The sequence below is a fragment of the Sinohyriopsis cumingii genome, chromosome 2 (genome assembly GCF_028554795.1).
Source record: "Sinohyriopsis cumingii isolate HCF-2022 chromosome 2, ASM2855479v2, whole genome shotgun sequence".
Taxonomy (NCBI): Eukaryota; Metazoa; Mollusca; class Bivalvia; order Unionida; family Unionidae; genus Sinohyriopsis; species Sinohyriopsis cumingii.
Window position 1 is genome coordinate 106,644,028 of NC_142962.1, and position 17,513 is coordinate 106,661,540.

Genomic DNA, 17,513 nt, shown 5'->3' on the forward strand with positions numbered 1-17,513 from the left:
TGCATGACTTAGGTGGAATTGAATGTTGTCACGTTTGCTAAGCCCCAGCTATAAAGTCATGTGTAAGCTATAATCTACTGTCTTGGAAATATCACTGCGCCCATTTGTTTGATGTCTAAAGATTGCCGCAGACTAGTGTTAACCTCTTACGCAATATTGTCGTGACCCTCTAGAGACGGAAAACTTGTGTTGGCGAAGGCGAAGGCAAAGGCGACCGCTCGCATCATTTGACAAAGGCTTGCCGTATCACACCCATGTGTTATAGCTTAGTCCTAAGATCAGAGGGAAACCCGCGGGGTGAACGAAACGTGTTCTTATCCGTACCTACGTTGACAGACAGCGAGAGGGACATTGCCCTCTAAGTTTGATTAGATCGGTCCACAGCGATATCCAATCAAAAACTGAGATAGAGGGAGTGATGACACCAAATGATGCCTTCCGAATCTTTAGAATAAGTAAGTTTCGCCTGGGAAGATTGCGAAGAAATAGGTTTACTCCGAGAGAGCCACTCGTAATTTGGCAGAGTACAGCACAGCCTTAACAAGCAAGTGGGAGCAAAGGTGCCAAAAAGACGATAACGTTTTAGGTATATGATTTGCACTCTCTTTCTCATTCCTTTTTGTTTAAATTTGTTTTTGCTTATTTGAGCACTTAAAATTTTCAACTGCATTTCAGTCTGCATTTTGTATTTTTGTATTTATGTGCCCTTTGCAGACTGCAATTTTTCTGCAACTTTCTGCAATTAGTATTAGTCATTTCAAACATTTTCAATCTGTTTTCAAATTTTGTTTAAATTTCAATTTTTCATAATACTTATTTGTATTTTGGAATTTTTGTAGATTGTGTTAATTGCAGTTTGTAATTTTGCAATTGACATCTGATATTTCAATAGGGCCTTTCTGCCTTCAATTTTGTGTTTGGAGATAGTTTGGTGTGAGACCTCGTGAGTAAAATTCACTCAAATTATTCGTGAGCTCAACTCGTACTAAAGTAATGTCAGGTAGATCTAATCCCACATAGGGAATTGTACAGGGAGTTGTACCCAAATAGTGTAGAATGGAAATCTTGACTAGCAAGCACATGTATAAAGGGTCAAAGTTAGAGAATTGCTTTGCAGTCAAGTTGGTGAAGGGGGTTGGACAAGACTATCTAATAGCAGATCACCCAAATGGATGCCAACTATTGGATTTTGGGGAAGTTAATGAATGTCCACGCCAATCTGACATATTGACAGCACTAAAACTCAAGGGAGTTCGAACAGAAAACATTGAAGGCATCCCGAATGGAGGGAAAAATATATACATAACCTACTCTAAGGAATATGACACTCCTGTACTAGACTGTAAGGAGCTAGAAGTAAACGGGAAAATAGCATCAGTGACTGAAGCACCACCAATCAGGAGAGAGGTTGGGCCAAAAACAAAGGATATTTTTTTTATCTCAGGGCTCCCCCTGGAGGTGGATAACACAATACTAGTTGAGAAACTGGAGAAAAAAAGTTTAAGCTCCAAACAAAAGGGACATAAAATGGCCACAAAACTGGACATGCACCAAAAATGTATAAAGAACCTTTTGTCCCCGGGACACATGCCGTAGATGAGGCTTTAGCCAAGAGTCCTACACCTACACAAAAAGAAATTGCTTTTGTGAACACCAAGGAGAAGCCCAGAGTGAGGCAATAATTGACCAAATTGATGCTCAAGATATCACTTATCAAATAAAAGCACATCCAACATGGAAACTCCGTGCGCAAACAGTGCTCAGGCCCAGGCAAGTGACTTAACGGGGGCCCTAGGAGCCAAAGACCTCGAATAGGACTCCCAGAAAAACCTGTAAAACGGTGTCTTTCAAAAAAGAAGGGGCCATATTTTCTACTCCATGTAGAGGAAGATGAAGAAACACCAAATGTGGCGGGAAACCAAGTTGAAACAAGTCCGGTCGATCTGATAGGGGTTAAACCCTTCACATCGACACCGGCACCTAGAAAACGGAAACTTAAAAACTCCTCCCAAAGTTCTTCATTGGAGTAAGTGAGATTGAAATCATAACAAATAAAACCTAAACGGTCATACCACGGTTAAGGCCACAATTATAACTAGGAAAATAAAAAAGAACAGACAAATGGACGAAACAGAAAAGACAAGGACAATGACAATCACACGGACTCCGGATCTGACGATGACATGATAACGGAAGATGAAACGGACTCGGAAATGGTTATGGAAAACACGGAGAATACAACCAATTTAGAAAGCGACTATAAATCTGACATTGAAGAAATAACTGAAGAAAGAAATTCAGAGATCCGAAGAGGCTCTGTAAATAGTCCAGAGCCCTTCTTAATTATGACAATAAATAAACAATAAATAAGGAAATATAACTTTTTAATAGTTTTAAGGTTTTAAGTGATGCGGCACCTGGTAAAGTGTATCACAAATGGAAGGAATAAACTTTCGAATTGCGACTATCAATAGCAATGGAATAGGTAAGGAGAAAATAGAAAAATTAACCAAAGAAATGAACTTTGATGTAATCTTGTTGCAAGAAACACACAATGGATTCACGCCACACACAATGGATTCACGCCGGAACTTAGATTCGTAGTAAAAGATAAAATGAAGTCAATAGTAATTTATAATGACTGCACTGACAAAGACATTAGATGGGGTGGTGGGTGGCGACAATTATAAAAAATAAACATGTTTAAGCTGGGAGCAAGTACATGTAGAGGAATATTTTAAAGGGCGTTTACTACATGTAAAGATATATCAGTGGCATATAATAAAAGTATACTTCCCAGCGAACAGATGCAGAAAACAAAATTTGATTGAAAATGTATTCGTCTATTTACAAGATTTCTCTATGCAAAATGTAATAATAGAAGATTTCAACTGGGTAGGGGACGAAATTGATAGGATAATGGACTTAACAAAAAACGATAGACTTTCAGAAATGCAATACTCAAATTTTTTTATCAAACATAAACTGAAGGATATATATATATATATATATATATATATATATATATATATATATATATATATATATATATATATATATATATATATATATATATATATACACACAATTACATTTAGTCAGACGTGATTATGCTTTTGTATATAAAGAGGGCCAGGCAAGTAGGATAGACCGATTTTACAGTACGACCTTTAACCCACTAATATATAAAAATGCAAAAATATATGATTGTAAACTTTATGGCCATAAAACCAGTTTCTATCGATTAAAAAAATTAAACATATGTAAATGGGGACCGGGACAATGTTAAATAAACAATAAAATTCTGAATGATGTAGAATTTGTGAATATAATACAAAATGAAATTATAGCTTTTTAAATTGCAGGGAATATGGACATAATAAGAGAATGGGATAATCTAAAAAATATTATAAAAAGAAGAGCGATCCAATATTCAAACACAACAGCGGAAAAATTAAAAAAAGACAAGGAACAATTAAAAACAACTTTAGAAAGAACATCAGAAGAGGAAGCATAAAAAACCAAATTGAAAAAAATATAAAAAGAATTGAAGAAGAGGAACTTCAGGGGAAAATAATTCGAGCAGGGACATTTACTGACATATATAATAAAGCCCAAAATTTATATAAAAGGGAAGAACTAAGAAAGGGGGAGAAAACATGTTAGAGAAAATAAAAGTTAATAATGTGACATACTGAAAAAACTGACATCCTGAATAATATCTTAAAATATTATAGACATATATACGACACAAAGTATAGATCACGCCACAATAGATGATTACCTATGGGAGGTTGAATGTGAGATGATATCAACAGAACACAAAATCGTGTGTGATGATTTCATCTCAGACGAAGAAATATCGAAAAATATCGCTAATAAAGAAATCACCAGGGAAAGACGGACTCACCGTGGAATTGTACCAAAAATTCCACGCTGAATTAACGCCGATCCCTAATGCCTTATACAATAACATTTTTTTAAATAGTTAAAAACAAATGTCAAAAGTCAATGAGGGAGGGGACTATAACAATCACCTATAAAGGGAAGGGCAACAGAGACGATATAAAAAAAATGGAGACCCATTTCACTTCTAAATACAGAGTATAAAATCCTAAGTAGAATTCTAGCTAACAGAGTAAAATCTGGACAAGGGAAAATAATTAATGTTAATCAAACTTGCGGCAGTAAGGGGAGTACTATACAAAGCAATATTTTAAATATCAAAACTATTATTGATTATATAAATGTAACGGGATCGAAAGTTGCCATGGTACTTTTCGATCAAGAAAAAGCTTTTGACCGACTAGAACACAACTATATTCACAAAGTACTTGAAAAATTTGGTTTCGGAACATATTTCCGAAAATGGACCGAAATCCTGTAAAATAGAATCACCTCATGCATACAGGTAAACGGAAAATGCACGAAAGATTTTGACGTACAACGATCAGTAAGGCAAGAGTGCCCACTGTCAATGCTATTGTACGTGATAGCGATTGAAATACTAAGTCACAATATTAGGAACAACCCACAAATACAAGGTATTCAAATTCCATATCTCAGGGAGGAATTTTAAATGCTCCAACATGCTGATGACTGCACAAACTTCATAAGAGACATAAATTCTTATCAACATCTACAGAAAGAATTTGAGAATTTCGGTAAAGCATCATGATCTAAAATAAACCATGAAAAGACCGAAGTTTTAAAAACAGGAAACTGGCGCGGAAATCACCCTGGATTACCTCTGCAACTCCTAAGAGATACAGTAAAAGCTCTAGAAATCTTTTTTGGTAAGACAAATTAATTAGAAAATTATTATAAGCAGCTAAATATTAAAATTCAAGGAAATGCAAAAATCTGGGCTTTAACGCCATTCTGTATAATGGAGCGGGCCCAAAAGGCCAAATCATACTTGTACTCAAATATTAACTATGCCATTAGGTCTATAGTTATGGATTATAAAATCCTGAACAAACTGGATAAAGATATAATAGACTACATATGGAACTATAAAACCCATTTTATTAAAAAAATAAACTCTTTATAGAGCCAACGGAGGGTGGGTGGCTGGGAATACCTAGTCCCCTACTACTAAAACTAGCAAATATAATTAACAGATTTAAGAAAATTCAACCCAAACCAAAAACAGCCGGGGAGCCGCTATACCATTATTGGTTCGGGTTCAGCATGAGGACTAGACATTTATAGAAACAATAACTTGTCAAAACTATTTTAAGTCCTGAAACGTTTTAGATATATTATAGATATTTTATTAAAACTCAGAGACAGAGCAGAATTATGACAAATAGAAAATAACAAAACCTATGAGTGGATTAAAGAGGATATAACCAAAAAATTAAGATGTAGAGTTGAGCAAAATATTTGGAGGATAAACTGGACTAGAACTTGGTCTAATTGGGGAAAAATAAGGTCCTTAAAAATACAAAGTTTAAGTTTTAAATACTTACACAACGCCTGGCTTACAGGCGAATAAGCTGTTAGACGTCGCATGATTAGAACAATTCCCAAATGTCCTTTATGTAAAGTACCGAATTTACAAAACTCCATGCGATGACCCAATGTGACATAAATAAGAATAAGTGAGTAATGTTAATTAGGGAAATTTGCCAAAAATAGAAGTATCAAAGGAACAACATTTTATTTCTAGACGTGAACTATGAAAATAAAGTAGTTTTAAAAATAATTGATTATGTAACTTCCACAATGTTTTTATGTGGTCAGGTAATAAAAATAATAAAATAATCTCAGAATATAATTAGATAAAATGGGAAGAGGGAGGGGGCTTCGGTTTACCACCTTATGGAGCTGGAGCCCTCACATCATGCCTCGACTCAAGAATAACCCTAACCCAACCAGGGAGGTGAGGTTGGGAAGGGGCTTCGGTTTATAGCCCGAGTAGGGGTATGTACCGCGAAATGCGGGCTGGAGCCCAGGCCTCACCTCTCACCCCAGGGATACATTAAATGAATCCAAATTTAGATATGAGCCAAGGGGAGGGGAGATGGGGGATCCGGTTTACCTCCCGCTTAGGGGAGTTGTACAGTCAGTGCACGGGCTGGATCCCTGACCCCATCTTCCACCTCATGGAGACACTAACAAACTAATCAACAAATATTGAATATGGGATTCTCCGAGTACGAAACCACTAATGTCTAATACTTTTTTTCGTATACTTTCTGGTTAGTAAAAAGGGACAGGGAGCCAGCATGCGGACAAAGTATGAGACATAGACTCTGCAGGGCTATGTCACAGGGCACCACGCGAAGTGAACAGGTCTGCAGCAGAGCCTCAGAAAAACCACCATGCAGGACATGGATGTACAATACATAGACACGGGGATAATTTTCTTTCAAATCAAACATGCGAGAATCTTATTTTGAACTCTTTTGGATATTTTTCAGACAATTTGGATAAAAAATAAAAAGAGGAGGCCTAACCCGAGTCAGGAGAAATATAACAAAATAAAAGAAATATGGACCCTCACACGGATACAGCCTGTCTCATATTAATAGATAATAGATTAATGCTAGAAACGACACAGCATGAACAACCATATAACACACTAGGCTTTCTTTTGAGTAACAAATTAGTGCACCGTTTTACTCGCCAAAATTCCAAATTGAAAATAACTCCAAAAATAAAAAATAAAAAAATAAAAAAATAAACAGGAACACAATTAGACGAACCAAGGGGAAATGATATTTGGTATATATGCTGTCCTTACACATTTATCTATAACATACACACAATATAGCATAATACACATAGCAAACACAGAACTTAGGAGACCTCTAACAAGGGTCACTGGAAAATTTTAGGGAAGGGATTTCGAGATAGGTGAATGAAACCTGCCTCGGATGAACAACCCTATAGATAACACTAAAAACAATAAATACCCCATCGAAAATTTAACTGAAAGAAATTTTTGATCAAAATTCTTTTCTATAACAAAAACAAACACAAATTTGAGGGAAACACTCACACATAAAACACCTTTTCTTTTTTTTCGGCAAGTAGGGGTGGCATCTGTCTGATGCCCCCCCCCCCCCCCAGTAATTTGGCAGCAATACCTAGAGGAAGATTCTAATGAAAGAAAAAGGTTCGAAAAGGAAGCTTTTTAGGGGACACATAACTTCGGGTTTGATTGAGTCCAGAGTCTTCAAGAGTTGGGAGACGGAAGTGAGACTAGTTGAAACAGTCGAAGACGACGGAAATCTAATCGGTGAAGAGAAGGTGGAGGAGGATGAAAAGGAGTCTGGAGGAGAAAGTGGAGGAGGAGAAGGAGTACAGAGAAGTCGAAGAGGATGAGAAGGTATTTGGAGAAAACCGGGGAGGAAGAGGAGTAGGAATTGGGATCAATCGGAGAGAGAAGAATACCACAGATGAGTAGAATACAAGGGCAGGTGAAAATCGATCTCACACTGCTAATCAAGTGATGCAAATAGGCTATTAAAAGGTCGAGCGGAATGAGTGTAATTTTGAATATGAATCATTTGATTACTGAATTGTTATTAAATTGTTATTCATTGAACTTCAACCTTTTTGTATATTTAACCATCTAACTGTCGGCATTGCTGATTGGGAACTCGGAGCTCTACATCTATGTTTCACTAATATAACTTCAAACAAAAATCGAGCCTGGGTGGGACTTCTATAATAGTTTAAAATATTGGAAGCACCCCGCCCCAACCATAACAACCGTCACAAATGTCACCCCCATATTACATATATATGCCTGACTTACGTGGAATAGTGTCAACCCGAGGTTACATATATATGCCTAACTTACGTGGAATAGTGTCAACCCGATGTTACATATATATGCCTGACTTACGTGGAATAGAATGTCAATCCCATTTTACGTATACATGCCCGACTCATGTTCTGTGAACTTGACTAAGGACTGAAACATATGTAGATATACATGTACCCTTTTCGTGCCGTAGTTATGCTGTCTCGGCTGCTTGTACGACTAATTCGGCCTTATAATCATTTGCATACAATACTTTAATATACGTTCATTGAATTTGAAATTAGTAAAACTGGTTGAATGATGCACATGTCCTAAGCTGGTTACATGTCATAAGCTGGTAAGGACATGTAGTTTTATTACGACGGTTTATACAAAATTCTAAATGATAAATTATGTTTGTGACGGGCATATAGAGCTGAGGCGGCGAAATTACGGTCGCAGGCCAGATGTGACCTAGTTTTATCCGTTAATTTACATCCTAGGGTGTGGCTTTAAAAATCACTTATCGGGCCCGCGTTCTGGAGGAAGTTGCCCATGCCTGATTTAGAGGTTTTAGTTACAATGTAATTACTTTTTCCTCTCATCAACATTATGTCACATTGTATATTACAGTAGTTGTGATTTATCACTGTGACGCTGAAATAGAAATGTTATAAACTAAAATGATTATCAGACACAAATAGGCTCAGATACGTATTTCATTTGCATATGACTGGTAAACTTTTACTGCAATATCCACTGCAACCTGTCAGTCAATTCCATTATTTTACTTGAAATAGATTTTCAAAAGACGTCATCTTATTAATTTCGTTCGCAAACAGACATAACGGATCTGAAATTGAATGGCAAAAATAGAATCACATCCTTTTTATTTTTTGATGCATGTATTGTAATTACATTCCATTTAATTACATTCCATTTATGGAAGAATAAAAAAACTATACTGTTAAAAATAAATATTTAAAAAAAGCTCCAGTTTAGCACATCTTCAGACATCGATTTTTGGTTGTTGTTGCTCGTTTCTCTTTTAACTGTTGTATCGTTTGTTTTGAAACCACTAGCTTGGGCAAGAAGTAGAGGTTTATACAAATAATTTATGCATCTTTTTACTTTAGGTATAGTTATTAAGGAGATCATAGGGTCAATAGAAAATATAAAGTACAGTTGTTTTACAGATTATATTAAAGTGAAATAAATCTTTTCATAGTCCTTTTTAGACTGTTAATTGGTATGTCCAACATTAAATATCTTATTAAAAAATTTGTGCAATCTGCCTATATGTCCAAAGATCAAACACTAAATAATGATTTTAAAGAAAAAAAAATCTTTAGTAAAGCAAACGAGGATTTCCGAAATGAAAAAAACATTTCATTCCCTACCCCCGACTCTTCTCAGGCCCATCCCTAGGGCAAGGCGAACGAGGCAACCACCTTGGGCCCCGCGCTTTCAGGAAATCAACTTTGCAATGCAAATTTTTGCTTGGTGCCCCGCTCATCGCTTGCTGCCTTGGGCCCCGCACATCCTTGGGCCCTGCCTGACTCTTATTTTAACAACTGTTTCAAATCGGTAGTGTTCATTGTGAAAGGGATACACCCTCTCGTCTTTGAAGCCACCCGCTAAAAAAAATAAAGCTCCACAGCAATCAGCATGTGTACATCTAAAAGACTCGTCAGAGAATGGTGGAACAGAACGAGTAAAATGGACTTGCTCATCAAAACCAATCTTTCTGTGATGACTCTATAGTCACACAAACCTCCCTCCTCGCAAAGCGTGAACGTCCCTAAAACCAGTGCAAGATTTTCTATTAGGAAGACCATTAAGAAGATAACCTACCTGAAGTGATCCCTTGAGGTAAATGCATGAGGTTTTGAGGTTGTTGTGAAGGATGTTTTGGTGATGGAGGTAAAATAACCCCTCTGCAATATCATGAATAATGAGGCGCTGGCAGGATTCTGAAAGCGGCAGCTCTACTTTAGTTAGAAACTCCTTTAGAGTGCCTCCATTGGTCAACTCCAGACAGATGATCCTGAAAGAAAATTCTCATAATGAGTGGCTTCAGACTTCACGTTCAGCATCGGCACCCCGACTTAACAAAAATCAGTCCAGAGACATTGCAGGCAATCGGAATGCTAGGCTTGTATCGACATTACAGTTTCCCCGGCCCACACTATATCAAGTTTGATTTATCAAGAGATACTTACTATTTTCTCCCCCCCCCCATTTATCCAACTTCATCCGTGCCGATCTACTCGTTTTTGAGAATCACTATTATTCATAGATTACTCACTAACATGAAGAAGAAAAGACATTTGTATGGATTTTTATTCGAGATGCACTTCCTGTCTGAAATAACCTCCGATGGATTTTGGTTCATGATACTGTGTTAACTCACATTGAATCACTGTTGATTGTGACCCATGCTATTTGGATTTTGGTTTCATTGTGCAAATTTTGGGCTATTGATTGTGTGCACAGCAACCGGTTAAAATGCTAGTTTTTATTCTGCGTCCCCATGTCTATTCTGTGTGAAGCCCGATTTACCAAGAGTTACTTGGTCTTTATCTCCCCTTCTTTAACAACAGTCGCAAGTGATTATCTTACCTGTTGAACGAGAAAATTACGTTAATATATTATTCAATTCTATACCGAGGACAAGGGAGAAATGGGTTCCTTATCAATAGTCATACCTAAATTATTCTTCTATTCAACAATACTTATGGTGAGTTCTGGGTTTATAACACGGTTACATACCTAGAATCGCTAGTGATTATCTCCCCTGTGATTAGGGTCATGGTTTCATAGTACGGATTTGAACTGTTGGTCCAGAGACACTGCAGCAGACTGGGATGCTGGATTTTCCTCAGCATCCCAAGCATCACGATCTCCTGGGCCCACGCTTTTAAATGGCTGGTACCATATACCTTCATCATCCCGCGTTTTGTAATACCTCGCCCCACGTTCCATGTTGCTTTCATTCGAAGTTTTCCAGGTGCCTGAAACAAAAAAATTAAATTTTTTGTATTTGTGTTGACTCATCTAAAAGAGCGAAAACGATTTTTAAAAATGTTGTATTTGTTCGTTTGGACGACACTTTTAACATGTTTTTGACAACATCATGCCAAGGAAATAGGATCTTCGTGCCTTTCTTAAAGACACACCTAGGCAGCCGACCTGAGCTCACTGGGCAGGTCAACATTCTGTTATTCCTGAATTACGAGTCCGACGCTAGAAGAACTGATCTGCCGAGATTCCCCGCGCAAAAACGACTGTAAATTATAATTACATGCGATTAACGTATTTATTTGGTCAACAAATTTCTCGTCTGAAGCATCTGACAATCTGATTAAAAGCAGATCTCCACTGTTATACATGAAGATCTGACAGCGACCACATAGGGGTCATGTCCTGGTAACCTATGTTATTACCATAAGCGCTAAATGTATCGGCCAATCAGATGAAGTCTTATATATTCGCGTTTGGAGATTGAGCAGTGTGGATGAAGAGAGTGAATGTGTACCAAACGAATGGATTCACTTTCAGATTTTTTTAAGCTGCATTTCCATTGGCTAATTCAAAGGTCACCAGAACATGACCCCTAAGCGGCCGTTGTCAGATATTCAGATCTTCACGTAGGACAGCGGAGTTCTGATTTTAATCAGATTGACAAGTGGGAAATATCAGTATCCATTTGATGTAATCACGCTGAACCCCGCCTCTTGCAGGGAATGTATACATCAGTCGTGGAAAGGTGGATTTTCTGCCACGCCACCTATATGCTGCCCTTCACCTCTTTGATTGCTTTGGTTTAGTCACCCTTCTTCTACAAAGGTGAGATTATCCACTGTAAAGAAGCTGTAAGAATACAGATATTTAAACCCCGTTATCACTACATAACGAATTCGTCTATGGTCTAGAATACGAATTAACGATTTTTAAGGCATTAGCTTATGAATAATTATAAACTATAAATAACGGATTGTATCTTTTTGTTGTTGTTGTATTTTCAACTTTTCGAAGCTTCTCCTTCTAGCTTTTTGTCTTTTCACACTTTATTTCCTTAAGAGGTACTTTGAATTACAAATAATTATTATTACAGATACTGTATTTTATCAGCATTTCCATCATACAGATTCCTGTATTCCACATGAACAAGATAATGTCTGAAGGACGGGCTTCGTGTCTTTAACGTAGAACAAAACGGAAAGAGGGTAAATATATAACATATATAAGGACGAAGAAGCCTATGTGCCGGTTTTAAGATTAAGTATATAACTGGGGGAAAAAGTCTAGTGAATGGAATTGCATCTCTTTCAATTTTGTCTTCGTAGGAAGAAAAACAGGTTAAGATTAAAATCTCATCAAAGAAGCGGGTTATGCGCTTGTAATTTATAGCTTTTTTCTCTCTCCATTGTCTGCCCTTACAAATATTATTGAATGTTTTCACTTTTAGGTCTCATTCTGTTTTAAATAAAGCTACATTTATAAAAGTACATGTTCATGTATTCATGATTTACTGTTGATATATTTACATGGTCTTATTTCCATTGACTATGCCACTCTAAGATTATCTACCTTAGCCAAGAGACTGAAGAGTTCTCGTACTTTGTACCTACAATAATCTGTATTCATTTCATGTCAATCCCACACCAAGTTCCAATAGCATATTTACTCGCTCTCCATGCTCTGATCTCTGGGTTTTGAGCAACCACTTATTCAGAACAGGTGATCTACCCCGCTATAACGGTGGGTTAGGGCACAAAGGATATATTAATTCACACTGATCCCCCGCCATCTTAAACACCAATGTGATAAATCATTTATATCATACAAAACAAATAAATATTCATATTTTATTGTGTTTGCGATAAACATACAATTTTCATTGTATTTTTTACAAAGCGTATTTGAACAGTAGTTAGTATACCGGATTCGTAGACTCGCAATAAGTTGGCTGTCGATTAGACCGACTCGTCTCTGGAACAGGCACTTTATACTCATAACATCAGTACTTAATAGTCTTTCATGTGCTGATGTGGCATCAAATACCAAGTAATTAGTAAAATATAAAACCCAAAAGTTACACAACCTCACTTGCTTTCAATAAACTTGTTTTTATAAGTGTGACTGTTGAAAGATAATTTGCATGCTCGAACTGTATCTATCAATAGTGTGGCACAAAAAGGTTCTTATAATTTTCTTGTCAGCTGTAATATTCTTATTTATTTTTCAGAGTGATATCTATCTATAGTTTTATGCCCTCGTAGTACGTCGATAATCAATTATCTAGGTACTTGCCATATTCTGCAATTACCCTCTATAATTGGTTCTTGAATCAAGTGAGTGCAAATAGAGACGACAAGCCATATCAACTAGCCACCCATATCAACATCTATAAGAATGCACAAGGGACTTTATTTAAAAGAAATGTCGATATATAGTTAGGTAAAATTATTTTAATATATATGTCAAGTGTTGCGTGCAGTAGCTGAGGATACACTTGATTAGAGTTTTGATTGCTTCTGAATTGTGCAATTATTTGTTAGAATTTGTATTTTTATAAAATATTTCGTAAACCGATCTCTCTTGATTAGATTTATGATTGCATTTGCTCCAACTCTGAACCATATTATAACTCGTTTTCATATGCTAAAAATTGTTTTCCCAATTCTTACATAATGCACTTGTTTTAAAATCCACGCTAAACGAATCGCCTCTTACCAGATTTTATATTTGTGTTGAGCTGAAAAGATCAGAGGAACTCCGACTAAGCAAGTGATTGTTTTATTTGTAGTTCTGAGATCTGACTTCACCTGACTGAACAAGTAAAAGCAGTGTTGCTGCAAAATTTATATCTGTAGTGATTTGCGATGTTTGCAATTTAACACTATTTTAAGCACATCATAGGCCATGTATGGCAGCCATGATATTCAGTGGAGGAATAGTTCGGAAAGACCCCGGGAAGAACCACTGCCCACAGGAAGCTGCTGGAAAACTCACAGACCCACAATAGTCGAACTGACGCTAAGTGAGGTGAAGACTGAGAGATCTGTAATGGCGCCTTTACAGTTGCGTACAATGCATTGTATTTACTTTTGAATCAAAAAGAATTGCCCAGGTTTTTCCATAATTAGTAATCCTGGCTATGTAAAAAAAATAATCCTTTTACATGTTAGATATTGTTAAAAGAACTTTTAATCCCCTTTATTTTGGTGTAAGGTTAATGGTTGTAACGTGTTTGAGTAATCAGCTTGGCCTTACTTCAGATGTGCATCTTTCTAAATACTGCAAGTTCTGCTTGGTCATTTTCACTTCCTGTGCTTCAAAATTAAATTGAGAAGGAAAAAAAGAAGAAAAATAAAGAGAAAAAAAAGAAGAAAAAAACGAATCGATAACATTTTATATTTTGTAATTCATTCATTGCACTTTCAGAAGCTAGTATTGCCTACTCTGGCAAAATTCGTTTTCTCTATTTTAATACCTGCTAAAGTCAGTGTACTTTGGACTACTAGTTCGGGCTGATTTTTCGAGGACATGGGAACAGCCAGTTTTTGATCGTATGCGTGATTAGGTCATGCGCGATTTCCATAGCTACAACTGACAAAAACAATTTCCGCCACAGTCCTTGAAAATAGTATAGATGTAACTGCTGTAAAACAGAGTATAAATATCAAATGGTACTAGTAAGTCGTCTTATATGTCAGACCTGTATTGTGTGTGTGTGTGATTTGACACTTTTTCTGTCATAGCGCTACGATGTCCGCAGTGTGGCAGTTAATAGTGATGTCTAACACTAGGGCATCATGGCGCAGACATTTACGATCATGTCCCACCCAGTCACATTTTCCTGAAACCAGACTGATCAGTCCTAACACTAACCTCTTAATGTTGAGCGCCAAGCGTGGCAGCTGCTCGTAACATTGTTATAAGTCTTTGGTATGACTCGGCAGAGGGTTCGAACCAGCGACCTCCCGCATCCGAGGCGGATGCGCAAACCACTAAGGCCACCCGAGCAGTATTAAGTTTATGATGTGCATTAGTTCTTATATTTTATGAACACAAGTCTTTGTATGTGGCGCTTTTGTCCTTAAATGAAGTCCTTATATCATGTAGTAAAACGGACAACTTTATACTTCGTCAAAACCTCGTAATATTCGGCCGAAACTTCTTTATGAAGACGAGCAAAGAAAGAACTTTCGCAGGTGCGAAGTTGTCAAAGGGGGTATATATTGTCTCACTATTCCGATTAATTTTTGTGTGTGTTTGCGTGTGTGTGTGTGCTTATGTGTGCGTGTGCGTGTGCGTGTGCGTGTGCGTGTGTGTGTGTGTGTGTGTGATTTGGATTTTTAACGTAGCTTTAACAATTTTCAGTCATATCGCTACGATTTACTGTAGTGTGACAGTTTATAGTGATGTCTTGCACTGGGGCACCATGCCGCAGACATGTAGCATGATGTCCCACCAGTCACATTATCCTGAAACCAGGCCGACCAGTCCTAACACTAATCTCTTCATGCTGAGCGTCTAGTTAATTTTCGTAGTGATTGCAATGGAATCAAATGGCAAGCAGACTATGCGTCAAATGTTCTCAAACACGTGAATTAAGATTCACGCTTTGCTGTCTTTGAATAATAAAATAACATCAAGCTATCATTGTACAACTTTCGTTGCTTGGTCTTAGTCAATAAGCGTGTGTATATGTGTGTGTGTGTGTGTGTGTGTGTGTGTGTGTGTGTTTGTGCACGCGTGCGTGTTGTGTTGTCATATTGCGTTTTGTTCTTTGCACGTCTTACTGCGTATTCGTTTTAGTTTCCTGCATTAAGAATAATTATAGCAGTAGTTTTAAATATATTCCAAAAACATACCACCAAAAATCATTGTTTTTACAATCTTCAAAGTAATGTTTATCGTTGAACAATATATACCACATGTACATACATTCATTGTGTATGTGTGTGCGTGTGTGTGTATGTGTGTGAGTGTGAGTGTGCGATTTGGATTTTTAACGTAGCTTAAACAATTTTTAGTCAATCCGCTACGATGTCTACAGTGTGGCAGTTTATAGTGATATATCGCACTGGGACATCATGCTGCAGACAAGTAGCATGATGTCCCACCCAATCACATTTTCACCAGGAAATGCTGAGCGCCAAATGAGGCAGCTGTGAGTACCATTTTTGTAAGTCTTTGGTATGAAATCAGCTGGGGTTCGAACCCACGACCTCCTGCATCCAAGGCGGACGCTCTAACCACCAGGCAACCGGAGCGGTCTACCTGCATTCGTAATATCAGTACATACATCTGATCATTAAAGAAGGCTAGTTCTATATCAAGGTGAATGATACTTTTCTTTTTTGTGGTCAGTACATTTTTATGTATTTAAAGTAGAATATTAATATTACTATTGGACCAAGTGTCAGCAAACAAGAAAAATTGATTGAAAAATAGTCTTCTAGCCCAACAATTTGAAGTTGATTTTTCCGTTTCTGAGAGAACGGAAGGACATAGTTAAGTCAAATATTGGACGTGCATTTGGGTACAATATATCTGGAATACCTTACTCATAAATACCTTTTGAGGATTATGGTTGATAAACCTTGGTGGCATATACAAGGTTTTTTATTTTATTTATTTATTTTATTTGCAAATATATGGTTGTCTGATATCTCAACTATTTGCACTACTTAGATATGCATTACCTATCTATAACAGTTGATTTCTTGACCCAAACATTCAATTTTCCATCTGAGTTTACCTGTGTCATCAATACTCCTGTATACTTAAACTGATGATAGACATCGGGAACCCATACTCATTCTTTTTTGTCTGGCCACACGATGCTTAATATACAGCCTTTTTCTGCCAGCAGATCAGGGTCTATGCTGTTGTCAGTTGGACATGACCAGCAGATCAAGGTCTATGCTGTTGTCAGTTGGACATGACCAGTAGATCAGGGTCTATGCTGTTGTCAGTTGGACATGACCAGCAGATCAAGGTCTATGCTGTTGTCAGTTGGACATAACCAGCAGATCAAGGTCGATACTGTCGACAGCTGGAAAGGACCAGCGGATCAGGGTTTATGCTTTGTGAAGTAATAGAGGCAATTACATACGGTGCGCGGAATTACACTCATAATATTTGATTTTCTTAAAACTAAATATTTCGTTATAGACTCCTATTTATATCCACGACTTGTGGTATATATATATATATATATATATATATATATATATATATATATATATATATATATATATATATATATATATATATATATATATATATATATATATATATATATATATATAAAAGAAAAAAAAAACGATCAGAAATATTTCAAGGCGTGTTATCATTCACAAATAATAATACAAATATTTTTCATCTACCCATATAATTATATTCTTCATTCATCCATCTGTCCTTCATCAATGCTCTGGCGTGTATATTTTCATCAGTTTTATTATTATTTAAAACAATAAACAAACGAACATTTTAGATGGAAATTATATAATATCCATCATATTTGCAATTATCTCCCTTGAACAGGAACGGCCACAACACACGAGAGAGATAGGAAAATTCCTCATCTATGGTAATTTCCTTTAGGATGAACATGTAAATAAGATGACGAATAGATATATACACTCTGGGAAGTGAGGACGAAAAAAAAATAAGTATTTTTCAACGGATAACAGGAAGGTTGAGGAGCCAGTCAAATAATTTCCATGGAATTCAA

General features: G+C 36.7%; 1 protein-coding gene across 1 annotated transcript in view; it reads right to left on the reverse strand.

Moving 5' to 3' along the window:
* Positions 1–17,513, reverse strand: part of LOC149805569 (uncharacterized) — a 71,281-nt gene that overhangs the window by 19,039 nt on the left and 34,729 nt on the right. Inside the window, exons 3-4 of the mRNA XM_089950192.1 lie at positions 10,532–10,773; positions 9,614–9,806 (exon numbers count right to left, since the gene is read on the reverse strand). Coding sequence (XP_089806318.1) covers positions 9,614–9,806; positions 10,532–10,773 — 435 coding nt within the window. The remainder of the gene's footprint in view (positions 1–9,613; positions 9,807–10,531; positions 10,774–17,513) is intronic.